The 13,598-nt window shown below is 53.8% G+C and overlaps 1 protein-coding gene across 2 annotated transcripts in view; it reads left to right on the top strand.

Moving 5' to 3' along the window:
• TRAPPC9 (trafficking protein particle complex subunit 9) overlaps positions 1–13,598 on the top strand; it is a 566,939-nt gene that overhangs the window by 427,678 nt on the left and 125,663 nt on the right. For both annotated transcript variants that reach the window (XM_049633425.1, XM_049633426.1), the window contains one exon: positions 4,108–4,260. In XM_049633425.1, the coding sequence (XP_049489382.1) occupies positions 4,108–4,260 (153 nt within the window). The remainder of the gene's footprint in view (positions 1–4,107; positions 4,261–13,598) is intronic.

The following is a 13,598-nucleotide window of genomic DNA, read 5'->3' on the forward strand; positions in this document are numbered from 1 at the left end:
CCCATCCGTGTTGCTTCACCCCCAAGAAGAGGTTTCACAGGGCCATGAGCTTATACCCAACTGAGGAGGGCTGCGCCTGGGAAGTTGTCCTTGGCAGGGCGGTGGGGATGCCATGGCTTCCGTGCCTGCTGAGGGTTTTGTTGCTTCCTGGTTATGAGGAGCGCTTGCTAACTGAGAAGAGGGATGTGCATCGTCCAGGGCGTGAGGCTGATCCTTCCCTGGGCTGATGGAGGCTGCCACCAGGCCTGGGTGAGAAGGCGTGAACCCTCTCAGCCCTCCCTCCGGGTCAGGTACTGCCGACCGCATCTCTGGTTGGGTTGGAGTGGGCATCCAGCTCTGAACCCAGGGCTCTGTCCTCTGCCTGCTCCCACCTCCCTTGTCGTTGTCATCGCCGGGAGCACTGTTGTCCCCAGTCTGCGTGGCTTTCTGACAGAAGCAACAGCCTCAAACCATGATGGCTGAAGCCAGTGAGACGGCTGGACTCGGAGCCAGGACCCCTCCTGGGGCTCTCAGGCAGCCCTCCCCCCCCCCCCCCCCCCCCCCCCACCCCCCACTGCCGCCTGGTGCTGTCCCTGGTGCTGCACATAATACAGCAGCTTCCCACAGCGGGAGAGGTCACTCATCAAGACTGGGCTCTAGGAAAACAGGTTGTCGCACGCTACCCTCTCCTTCCTGGAGGTGAGGCTAGAGGGGGAGGTGGTGATGTCTGGGGACTGTGCTCTGAGACCACGTAGCGATGTCCAGGCCAGCCATGCTGCCCGTGGTTTGGGGAAATAATCCTTGGCCTCCGGCCTTGGCATTCTGGCTCCAGGGCTTGGAGCTGGGTGACCCTGGTGCGGTACTCAGTTTCTTGGTGCCTCAGCATTAGCACCTGTGGGAAAGGAGGCGTGCCGCCTTCGGGATGCTCACAGCTCTGTCACAGGTGGCGGGGCAGTGGCGGTTCACGTGGCAGCAGGCTTCACGGTCAGTAGGTCTGTGTCCCATTCCGGCTCTGCACACGGCGTGAGCAAACCATCATTTCCTTTGAGGTGCTCTGCCTGAGCAAGAGGGAGCCAAATGGAGCGAAAAACAAAACCGTGGTGCTGAGTCTGAGCGACAGGCTCTGTGGTGTGGGGCTGCAGCCCGTGCTCAGCGCCTCATCAGAGCTGTGAGAAAGCAAACCGCGCCCGTCCTTACACTTGCTGTAATGAATAAGATGAAGGTACGTGCAGGACACTTAGCACAGGGCTTGGCACGTAGTGTCTGTTACATTTCATCTTCTTCCCCCTTCCGTGTTGTGGGCCCACGTGGCTATGATTTCATCAAGGCTGGGGGCGGGGGGGGGGGGGGGGGGGGGCGGAATGTAGTGTGATGCTTACTTCATCGAGATTGTTCAGAAAAGCCCTTCAAGTGATCATATAAATACAATCCCGGTGGCCACAGCATCTGGGGTGTCTCTGGCCCCGGGGATCTGGCATTCTAGGTGCGCTGTCTCCTTCTGTGTTCAACAGGAAGAGCCTGGTATCCAGAATGTTTCCAAACCCCTTTCAAAGGTGAAAGTTATTAGTTCCTTTTGGGTTATCAGGTGATGAACTGAAATCGGCGTTTTTAGTGAGACTTAGGAATATTCTGACCTTTAGCTTAAGGAGAGCCCTTGTTTGGTTCATTCTCCCTTCGAGGTGGGGGCTGGAAAGAGCCTACACCGAGTGAGACATTAGAGGCACTCCTGCTGGACATGTAGACACCTCACAAGGGAAGAAATGTATGTACAAAAAATGGCTAATAAGCTTCTCAAAAAGCGTTCACTTGCAGGAGCGATTCAGACCTGCAAATTGAAACATCAGTGAGGTAGCATTTCGCCCCTTCCTAGCAAAGGTGGAAAATCGATCATGGCCAGTATTGGCAGGGGCGCAGGGAGAGGGGCGCCAGCCTCGCTGCCTGGGGCGCGTGCCCCAGTGAACGCCTTTCTGAGAAGGAACTGGGCGCCCACCTGCCAGCCTTGACCTTTTCCACCCTCTCGATTCGGTCTCTGCTTCTAGATGTGGACCTCAACCCGCAGCATAAATGCAGACAGGAAATTGAAGCACAAAGATGTTTAGGATTTTTTTCAATAGTAACTTTTTGAAAAATGGAAAGTATGAGTTTGAAAATAGCAGAATTGTTAAGTAAGCGATGATAGGGTTGGGTAACAAGACGTTCTGCAGACTAATTTTTAATGACGTGAACGTGTTCACAGTATCTTGAAAGAGTAAAACAAGATATAAAATGCATGTATATATGTGTGTGTTCGTATAAAATGAGACGTGTGATAACATACACCTATAGTAGTTTGAACTGCATTAAAATACAAATACTTAGAAAAAAGACTCTAGAATTAAAGCATTACAATTAGGGTTTAAGGATGAGTCCTTGTTTCTTTATTGTGCTTTTTGCCGTTTTCCCGCTTTTTCTGGGCTTGAAAAGAGTTTTACGGGCTGAAAAGAGAGTCAGTGTGACTCTGGAACGAAGTTCTTGCTATGGGATGCCGTGTTCTCTGTGTGCACAGGAGTCTCTCATTCTTTGGGGGTCTCCGAGCCTCAGACATCTCCTGGCCAAAGGCCATCCATTTGTTGGCACCCCAGTAGTTTTCGCTAAGCTGTTAAGGTTCTTGGGGTTGAATCTTAGGTGTGTACACCCCGAACTGAGTAGCAACTCTTGTCTCCTGGTTGTCCCACGGAATAGCCCCGAGGGTCGCTTAGATCATACTGGGTTTGGCTGAATGTTTGGGCCACGGCAGAGTCTGGGATTACACACTCACTTTTATCCTTTGAGTGACTCTGTCAACTTTTGGTTGAGCCAGAACGTCGGGGGCCTCACATAAAGAAAACCCCTTCCTCACCTTCTCCTTCCGTCTATCCACGTAACACGCCTTTACTGAGCACCTCCTGTATGCCTGATTCTGTGCTAAGAGGCAGGGTTGCAAGCATCAGTGAGACACAGCCTCTGCCGGCATGAAGGTCACGGTCGGGAGCTGAGGCAGGCTGCCAGCAGCCGATTAGAGCGCCCACACCTGTGTGCTATGTGGCGTCTACATGTCAGGTGCTGTAGGGTCTGGGGGCGTAGCAGAAGGGCACAGGTGCAGAGGTCAGGCAGCAGCGATGGGGAGGAAGTGAACGCCGGCCCAGGCTGTCTGGGAACGTGCTTAGTTCACGTGTTCGTTTATGTGGGGAATCGTTGGCCGAGTTGCTGTGGCATGCCAGGCATTATCCAGGCCTGGGAGACTGTGGGAGCAAGACCACACAGACCTCCGTCCTCAGGGAGCTAAATTCCAGTAGAGCTGTTGGACAGCAAAGCCCACACATTCGTGTCTACAGCTCGTGGGAAAGGCTATGGCAGAATGGATGCTGCCATGGAGGGGAGGCCAGGGGGGGAGAAAGGAGGAGGATGCTGTGGGGGAGGTGCCCAGAACACCTTCCTTAAGCTCAAACCTTGAGAGTGTGGGGCTCCAGCCACATGTGGGGCAGGAGAAGAAGCACTAAAGGCTAAGGCAGAAAGAGCCTGGTGTGTTCTAGAAACTTCCAGAAGGTGGAGAGGGCTGGACACAGCAGGCAGGGAGGCTTTGTGGAGGATGTGACCGTTGACCAGAAACCCGAAGGGGTGGGTGTCACAAGACAAGGTCCTGGGTGCAGGGGCCAGAAGGGGATGGGCGGGGTGTAGCTGGTCAGGCCTGGTGTGTGTGAGCAAGTCCTGTGGCTGAAGGTGAAATGGGAGTTGATGGGCAGGGCTCTGATGAGGAGGCTTTTGGGGCCCCCAGGGCTAAATAATTGCTAGTCCTCTCTGATTTTCCACATGGGGTCCCGTCTGCTTTGTCCTATTCTAGAAATTACATTTCCTTCGGGGTATGTGAGTCTTCTCTGAGGTTGGGCTCTCTGACTGTGTCTTCAGCTCTAAACTGTGTGTTGAACCAGCTCTGAAGCCACTGCTACCCTGGGAGTCTATTATTTCATTTTCTTGGAATGAATCCATTATGAATTACTAACGATAATGATTCATTATACCGTCTCACGCTGGCATGTGCTGATTCTCCAACAGCCAGCAGAAGATACTGCCCTGCTGATTAATCCTCTGCTTTTTCCCCCCTTCTCTTAGAATGGCCATTCAAGTGGACAAGTTCAGCTTCGAGAGTTTCCCAGAATCCCCTGGGGAGAAGGGACAGCTTGCAAATCCAAAGCAGCTGGAGGAGGAGAGGCAGGAGGCCCGCGGCTTGGAGATCGACAGCAAGCTGGACGTCCACTGGAGAATCATATCCTTTTCACGGTGGCCGCCCTGGCACCGGGCACACCCTGCTTGGGGGCTCTGCCCGCTGGGAAGGACCCCCGAGGGGCTTCACCGTGGAGCTGTAGACAAAGGGTGTGTCAAGGAGACACGGACCAAGGTTGTCCTTTCTTAGCCTCTTCCCACTCCCAGGGCCCCACCAACGAGGTATCAGTTCAGGGTGAGGAAAGGCCACTTCCCTGGAACGTCTCAAATCACATGTTTCTTGCCAGTGTTGATGTTTGTGTTAGTGACACGTTCTCATGCCTACCTGTCAATGCTGGGCTCCAGGCTTCACAGACTGTCCACTCCTCCCGGTCAGTTGTCCGGGAGACTGAAATCGCATTGCACGGCTTACGAGGCATGAGGACCCTGAGGGGTTTCACAGGGGCAGTGCTGCACGAGAGCGCCCAGGGCAGTCCCCGGCCCTGCTGCGAACTTGGGACGTGCCTGGCTCACTGTAGGTGCTCCGTTCCACCAGCGAGCACGTGAGAGGATCCCAGGCGCACTTGTGTGAGTGTTCGACCGTCTTCCAGAGCACCTGCTTTGGGCTGGGTATTCAGCAAGACGCTTAGGCTGAGACGGCAAGAGAGGCCTCAGTGTTTCTTCATGGCCCTGCGGGGTGTGGCTCGCCAACTGGGGACGACATGCACTTGAGGCACAGGGCAGGGCATCACACCACGTCTGTGAGGTTCAGGGGTGGAAGCTGTGGGCATGGGGCCCTTGGAGGAGGCTTGACACAAGGGGAGACGTTAGAGTGGCTTTTGTAGGGTGAGTAGAAGTTTATTCGAGGGATGAGGGTAGGGGATGGCCCAGCGGTCCCAGTGTGTAGGAGGATGGCTCACTCAGAGTGTTGCCCAGGAAGAGGCGATTCCGAGGTGGTTGTCTTAGTTGTCTGACTCACATATGTGCTGTGTGGTCTCAGATCATTCTAGACCATCTCCCTGGATTCTGGAAAGATCCTCAGTCTGCAGGTGGCCGTCTCCAAGAGTTGAGGCACATTGCTTTGTGCCCACTACAGAGGGTCTGGAGCTGGTAGACCCTGTCCCCAAGGAGCTGGGACAAAATAAGCCCTTCACATGTAAACCGGAGGCTTCGGGAATAAGACATTAAACCCAAGTCCCTGGGGACTCAGAATCTCAGTGGCACATCACAGAGTTAAGGTGTTTGCCTTTGTACAGAAGGAGGTGAAAAGGAGGGATGATTGGAGTCCTCCCTGTCTCAGGCCCACCCAGAGCTCAGCATAGGGTCGGGGCCCAGCCAGTGCCTGCTGGTGACGGAGCCCAGAAGGCAGCGGCATTCACCCCGCGCACCAGGCCGTCTCCTTTACCCCTTCCGTCTCTGACGCGTGCTCTCGCACCGCTGGGGAGAGGTTGGCTGGGTCGCCTGTGAGTCCAGCCAGGACGTGGTGAGGCCAGCTGCCCGGTGGGGTTGCCTGTCCTCAGGGAAGATCGAGGAAACAACCCCGCCCCCCCGTCCTGTTGGGGGACAGCAGAAGGCACAGAGCTCTCCTGTCCTGGTATCTGTGGTTGTGATGCTGATGGTGGGGTGGGGGGTTTGGGGTGGAGAGGCTCTGTAACCTCTAGATGTGCACGTCCCCATGTGAGGCAGGACATGCCCTGCTCCCAGGTCTCTGGGCTTCATGCGGGGAGCTTCTCTCAGACCAGGAGTCCTGGCTGCGAACGAGTCCGCCTCTGGCCCATGGAGGGAAGGGCAGTGTGCGTGGGGGGCCTGGCAGGAAGGCATCTGTCTCCCGAGTGTCTCATTCTGGGTGAAGATAGAAGCACGAAGCCTCGGAATGGAGGGGGGGGGTGGTTTACACCCCTGCTGTTAGGGCTACGGTAGCACCTGCTGATGACGCACCTGCCACTTCCCAGGTGCACCCCTGGGCTGGCCCAGGTCGTTCTCCGTGGTTTCAAGTCCCAGGGGGGCTCCGCCGCCCTGTCTTAGAGATGACAACCTCTCCAGCTCACACACAGGAAGAAGGGGAGCGGGCGCTTACCAGAAGCCCATCAGTCGCCCTGCAAGCCGGTGGCCCTTGGCCAGGATGCGGTGCCTTCTAGTGGGATGATGCTGACCATCAAAATGCTTATATTTTGATAACACCGACCAGAAACGTGCTGAAAATGTCTTTGGTTTCTCTCCTTTTAGTTTTGCCTCCTTTAAGAGGCTGATATCCCCATTTTCTGTATTTGCTTAATAATTCATGCAACAAATATTTATTGAATGTCTACCATGTGCCAGGTACATCTGTCTCCTAGATGTACTGACTGGGAGTTTTTGAGAGACCATCCCTACAGGCGGATTCCATTAAAGAGAATGAACAGTAGGACACCTCTCTCTCTGTCTCTCTCTCTCTCTCTCATCTGGTAATGACATCTGGCATGGGATGAATAGCACAATTCTGCTGTTGTCAACCTGGATTCAAGCAGATGGAAAGACCAAAGATTGAATTGGCTAATACTTTTATTATGCATTTTAGTGATATTTTCTCAATATTTAGACTTTATGCCAAGATTTGAGCCTAATTTGACACTCCTCTAAGGAGTAATAACAGTGGCCCACATGTAGCATGTAGGGCTAGCTCGACTTGTTTCCGTGGAGATGGTGGACCTCTGGACCCGTCAGCATCGCATCTGTAATGACCAGATAAGCAGCCGGGCACACCAGGGATTCCGGCTCCAGCGTTCGCCTGCTTAACGAGCTGTACGTTTTGCTGCGCTCACGTGCTGGGGCCCTGGAGATGCCCCAGTCTAAGGGGCTGAGCAGACACAGAGATGGGCTCTTACAGCGCAGCCTGGAAGGGCTGAGACAGGAGCCTTCCTGTGTGAGGGCTGGCACATTCCAGAGTCCGAAAGCAGCAGGGACCTATGTCATTCCCTGTGACCAATAATACAGCAGGCAGACCAGAGAGGTGGCAGGGTCTAGGGGCCTCCTGCGCTGTGCCTGGAGTTGGGCCTTCCTCCCTCCCTCCCCCCCCCTCCTCCCCCTCCTCCCCCTCCTCCCCCTCCCTGCCATACTCAAAAATCTGTTAGGAAGCTCTTTCTCCTGCATGACCCATTCCTCATCACCAACCTTTGCTGGTAATTGTTTTCATTCATTTTTTTTTTTAATTTTAGAGTGCAAGTGAACTGGGCGGGGGAGCAGAGGCAGAGAGAAAGAATCCCAAGCAGGCTCCATGCTCAGCACAGAGCCCAATGTGGGGCTCAATCCCGGGACCCCGGGATCATGACCAGAGCCAGAACCAAGAGTCGGACACTCAACCGACTGAGCCACCCAGGCGCCCCAGCCTGGTAATTTTTAAAGGGACTTTTCCTCTTTCTCAAGAGGAACTCACGTCCATGGAATGTCCGTGCGGTTTCCCAGGGGGGTGGGAGAGCAGCCTGCACAGGCGGCGTCTGGCCTGGAGAGCTGGGCTCGTGTGGCAGACATTGATACTTTATCGATGGAATACACCCTTACTTTCAACTCCTTTGCACGATCTCCTTTCCACCTTCTTCCCTGCTGGCTACCACTCCTGGGCAGTCTTTACTGAACTTTGGAAACCTTGATATGGCCAAGTTTGTTGGTAGCAGATAATAGCCTTCCACACATAATCCAGAAAGTACCTGTTTGGCTTTGGGATGGGACCAAAGATGCCGCACTATTGGGGCTGGAGCCCAGGGTCAGAGGCCCAGCTCTGCCGTTTCCAGTGTCCCCACGGAGAGGCTGTGGCCCAAGGGGCCCTTGTCCTTGTCTGTTCAGGTGAGAACACTTGCTCAATTAGCTGTTAGGCTTAGTTCTAATAATCATCTTGCCCTTTTGATCATCTCCCAGGTATCAACCAAGATATTAGCATTTTCTTCTAACCCCGAACCTGCAAAACAGATAGTACTCTGGTTTTCAAAATAAATGCATCTTGGAAGTTGAGTAACTGACCTGAGAGCAACACAGCTGGCCAGACAGCCAGGATCCGAAAACCTGTGTGATTTTCTTACTGGCTACTTGAAGTGAGGCTCACTGTCCAGGTGTAAGCCTTGTTTCTCACGCTGGGAGGTGTCCACACTGTGGGCCCCCTCTCCTGCTGCCAGAACCGCCCTGCTCCTGTGACCTGGCCTCACAGGAGGACCATCCTGCACACAAGTCCGTGGGCCAGGCCTTGCCCACGTCCTCACTTCCGCCTGTGATGGGACCTGCCACAAGGGTCTGGGATTGTCGTTCTGAGAGTCCCCCAGAGTAGCCGGTTCTGGGGCGTTTGGAGATCGGCTGTGTCTGTTTTCACTTTGCGTTTGTAATTCAGGAGAGGAGAGTGTCCGTCAGTGTCTCATCCTTTGATGATGAGTCTTCCTCATCCTTTGTGGTTGACCTTGCACTTCCAGTCTCCCGAGGAGCCTGGTCCATCACTGACCTCTCCTATCTCCCCCGGCTGGAGCCGCCCCTTCTGCAGGACTCCAGCAGCACTCTGTGCCTAGGTCTTGTTTGCTACAGGCCTTGCAAAGTGCGGGGAGGTTTATTTTTCCCAAAGTTCATGTCTCCTGTGCCCAGCCGTGCTGTCCTTGAAGCCACATCGTGGCCTTTCCTTTAGCAGCTGTTGACTGGTGGCCCGCTGTGTGCTGGGCTTGCACTCAGCACCAGGGACCTCTGTGATGAGCGAGACCAGGTGTGGACCCTGACCCGACAGAGCCACGTGTCCTCCCCGGCACGTAGGTGTTAAAACCCGTGGCGAATGAACAGCTTCCATCTCATTGATGCTGCAGACTGCATGGTTACCAGCCTTGCTGTGCTGTGCCCGCTGCTGTGGCGTGTGTGAAGGGAGTTTCCACGCACAGGGTGAGTCATCTCTGAAGCCTGGCTCCTTTTCCAGAGGGCAGCCGTGCACGGACGATCTGTGGTGGAAACAGACGAAGGATGAGCCTGGAGTCCTCTCACCTTCTCCTTTTCTTGGTTTCGTTGCAAATGTCCCTCCAAGGAGCATTTCAGGGGTCGGTGGGTATCGGAATCCGACCCCGTGTAGGTTTCACGACAAGAGCCGGGTGCACCGGCTCCAGTGACCTGGGCCATCTGGGCAGCGTCTCCGCCAGGTGGCCTGACAAACATGCGTCTCCTCCGTACTGTCTGGAGACCATTTGTCACCATCTGGCTGCTTTATGGGCCAGGTAGAGGCTCAAGGAGCCCAACTGCAGCCCGGGTTTCAGATGCCTGGGGATTCACATCCCAGCGCGGGAGATGGAGAATCCTCGTAGCCTGCTGAGGTCACGTGAACCTAAGTAACCAGAACGTGGCAGGACAAGGAGCAGTGCAGCTGTTCTGAGCATGGGGTCGTGCGTGGGCCCAGGAGCCCCAGCCTGTGCGTTGCTAGGCAGTGTCTGCGTCTGGCCTTGCCAACACCACTTGCCCTCTACAAACCCAGGAAGCTCCACGGGCTGTGACATTTGTGACTGGTTTTTGCTAGGCTTGACAAGCAGAAGCCTACAAGACTATAGGCACAGTGTCCTCAGTTTAGTTGGTCTTGACCGGGACATCCGGCCTGGAACACAGCTATGCCTGGCTTCTCAGTTTTCCAGACTGCACTCTTCTCGTGAAGGGGAATCTGCCTTCAGCTGACTCCTCCTCCCTTCAAGGCGAGGCCTAGATGGAGCGGTGTGTGTGTGTTGGGGGGGGGGGTGTTGCCCTTTACTCTTCACTCTTGCCTCCTGGCTTGTGGCTTATTCTCCAAGATGCTGCTTCGTGGGGCTGTGTGTTCGCACACCCTGAGAAAAATCAGATGTCTTAAAACAAGATTCCTTTAAAACCCAGTACGCTGTGCTCTCCTAGTAGTCCTGTGCAGAGAAGCGGTTTAATCTAGATGAATTTAGTACAAATAGCTCCTGTCGTCAGTACAGCTGGCTGCTTGATCATCTTAAGTACAGTACAGGGTTGCCTTCTGTGTCTGCCATCAGGGAGGTTAGCTTCTCCAGCTTCTGGTAATCACTGGGCTCAGAGGTCTTTGATCTCACAGAGGAGCCTCGCCAGCCGGGGAGAAGGTTCCGCTGACCACCAGTGCGGTGCCGTGGCCCCGGCTCTTTGGCCTGCGGTGCGCAGAGGGAGGAAGGTGAGGACGACGCGGGTTTGATTGCTGCCTCCCCCAATCCAGACACGGTAGCCAGTTACTTTGAAAAGAATCAAGGTTTGGCACCCAGCATAGATTTCAAATTTGGCTCGTGAGAGTGAAGAAGGGCTTCCCCAGATGCAAAGCACTGTTTCAGATCTGTGTGTGATGCGTGTGCACCATGGTGTGTGTGGGGGGGTGGGGGGTGGGGTGTGGGTGGGGTGTATGGTGTGTGCCTGTCGCAGATGATGTGTGTGTGTAAACATCACCCAAATCGATATGCACCGTGTGTACGGGTGCGTGTAAGCCTGCTCCTTCCTCTGTCCTTCGGGTGTGACAGTCACTGTGAGCACTAACGCCCATATAACACCTGCCAGGTGCCGGTCACTGTTCTGAGTGGTTTATTTGGATTGACTCACTCGCTTTTCACTAAAACCCTAGGAAGTAGTTTTATGCACGTCCCACAGGTAAGGACACTGACTTGTTCCAGGTCGCCAGGTACTGAGTGGCAGAGCTGGGAATCGTCCCCAGTCGTCTGGCTTCAGGGTCTGTGCTCTTGGCTCCAGGCTGGGGACAGCAGAAGAGCATCTGGTCACTGCCAAGGTCTCCGCGTTACCCCCATTTTTCAGATGAGGCTGAGTGAGGCTGCAGTGCTCCTTGGGCACCCTGCTGCTTGGTACTGCACCCACCCGCACAGAGTCCTCCTCCATTTCACCTGCTCTACCCACAGCCCCACAAGACGTGCAGAGATGAGCCACTGCAGACTACCCCTTGGCAGCTCACCACGCTGCATGGCATTTTGCGTCCAGTTGGGCCTCTGACACCAGGGAGCTGAGCCGAGATGCGGGCGCCCCTACTGAGAGGAGAACAGCCCACATCAGCATTCTCAAAGTTCACGAGGCAGATTAGAAAACACGGTCACGGCAAAGAGGCTCAGCAATCACTTAAAGCAGCCTTTCCATTAGTGTAATTTCTATTTTGACAATCTGCTAATTTATTTGAGCTGAAGTGGGCCTGGTCTAAGTCCTTGCACCTGTAGTTCTTCCAGATCTGGCACGTGGGGTGCAGACGCCCATCTTCCTGGGGGTCACCTGAGGTACAGCCCCACCCCTTCTGAGAGCACCCTCTCTGGGACACTCACCTAGAAGCCAACTTGGAAGTGACTGTCAGTTGCTCTCGTGTGATGGGTTTCCAGCTTTTGCTCAGAAGGCTGTGGGTAAGAACTAAGAGTTCTGATCCTGGCACTGCTTTCTCCTGTGAGAGGCAAGGCCATTAGAAGTCAAGCCTGTGGGCTCAGAGGAGAGCCTGGTGACCCACTGGGCTCCAGGTTCCCCCAGGGAATAGTTGGTTGAGCAATCACTTTTTTCTGTAACAGAACACCAATTCATGGTAAACTTGAGTCACACGAATAAAGACAAGACCTCAAAAAACTGCTCAGTGTTTTCAAATGGCAGTACATTCCCAAGTATTTCACTGCTAATGGTCTAGCGGAAGATGAGAGGGAAGGTATTTTATTAACTTCCTGCATTTTCCTTGCATCTAGCTGTTTTTCAAAGATTTGGAAGCAAACATTCATGGTTCTCAAGACACAGAATATTAACTGAGTGTGCATGGAGAATGTTGTAAATAAAAAGACTGTGCCCACATATTAAGTTTAATTAATAATGGTGAGTAATAATAATATATAATCCTTACACAGCAGACTGAACTCCTTAAAAGTAGGAAGACTCTCGTCTTGGTTAGCCTTCTGTCCACAACAGCTAGCACAGTACACGGAGTAGGTATTAACAGGTACTTGGTACGAATCACAGTGCACACGCTGCAGTGGTGGAGGCACACGGGGACAAATGCATGTGACCAGTTCAGGAAAGATACTCCAGGGTTCAGCCACCACAGCCAGCGGGGGAGGAAGGGCTGGCTTCCAGGCTGGGCACGGGTCAGAGAGGACGTCCCAGGTGAAGTGGAGTTTAAGCTCCAGAGACTGGGGTGTGCTCACTAGAAAGACTGAAGAGGGTTCCAGGCAGGGAGAGGACGCGAGTCAAGGCACCAAGGCAGGAGGCAGCACCATCTGTTGTAAGAAGTACTGGTAGTTAGACGTGGCTGGTACATGTTCTCGGGAGTGAGATGTGCAAAACGGGGGTGGGGGGGAGGTCACGGAAAAACCCATGGGGAACTTGCATAAACTTCTAGGGAGTCGGATTTTATCCCTCGAGCAGCAAGTAGCCACAGCAGGATTTTGGGCAAGGGAGCATTGTCGTGAGACTCCCTTTAGGAAGATGGCTCTGGTGCTCCTCACCCCACTGCTCTCTGGGCATGGTGTCTCCAGGACGTGTTTGTTTTTGTATCGTGCGATTCCGCTGCCTTCTTTTGGGAATTTGGTGCAAGAACCTGCAAAGATGTACAGGGCAGTGCGGGTCTGTCTCTGCTGTCTCGTGTTCTTGGTGAGGCTCTCACAGGGTGTCGAGTTAACATATGGAGGATCACTGCCAGGACTGGGGTTCCTGTTGGGCTCCAGACACCTGACATCCATTTCTGCTCTAAAATGTTAGGCGGAGGGGTGCCTGGGTGGCTCAGACGGTTAAGCGTCTGACTCCTGATTTCAGTCCGGGTCATGATCTCATGGTTCATGGGATTGAGCCCCACACCTGGCTGTGTGCTGACAGTGTGGAGCCTGCTTGGGATTCTCTGTCTACCTCTCCCCCTCCCCCACTCACACACTTACACATGCTTTCACACAACACACACACGCTAGCTAGCTAGCTACCTAGGTAAAATGCTACAGAGGAAAACCAGAATAATGGCAGCACTCTGAGCCTTGAGTGTGGAAAAGGAATATAGAATGAGGTCTCTCTGAGCATGGGGGTCACTCATTATGTTTGTGTATCTTCTGTAAGCATATGTCTCCTCTCTGCTGCACAGCTCTCGCATGGGGTGGGCATGAGGCTCAGACATGTCCTCACCATGGTGTCCTTCAGGGTGCTGTGTCATCATGGACTGCACACGCAAGGGTCTAGGTACACAGTAGGTGCTCAGTAGATGGTCACTGACCCAAGCTTGTGCAGGTAGCGACGTGATGATAAACTGTGGCCCAGCAGAGATGATAACTTAAAGCTATCAGTACAATTCCTTCTACGTTATTCCTGGAAAAACTTACTTAGTTGACTTTTACTGCCTCTCAACTCCATAGGTCTGAATTAGGGACTTAGAGGCAGGAAACCTGGTCTTTGCCCCCAGGGTGCTCACCCTGGCTTAGTTGGGG

This window comes from Panthera uncia, chromosome F2, assembly GCF_023721935.1.
Source record: "Panthera uncia isolate 11264 chromosome F2, Puncia_PCG_1.0, whole genome shotgun sequence".
NCBI lineage: Eukaryota > Metazoa > Chordata > Mammalia > Carnivora > Felidae > Panthera > Panthera uncia.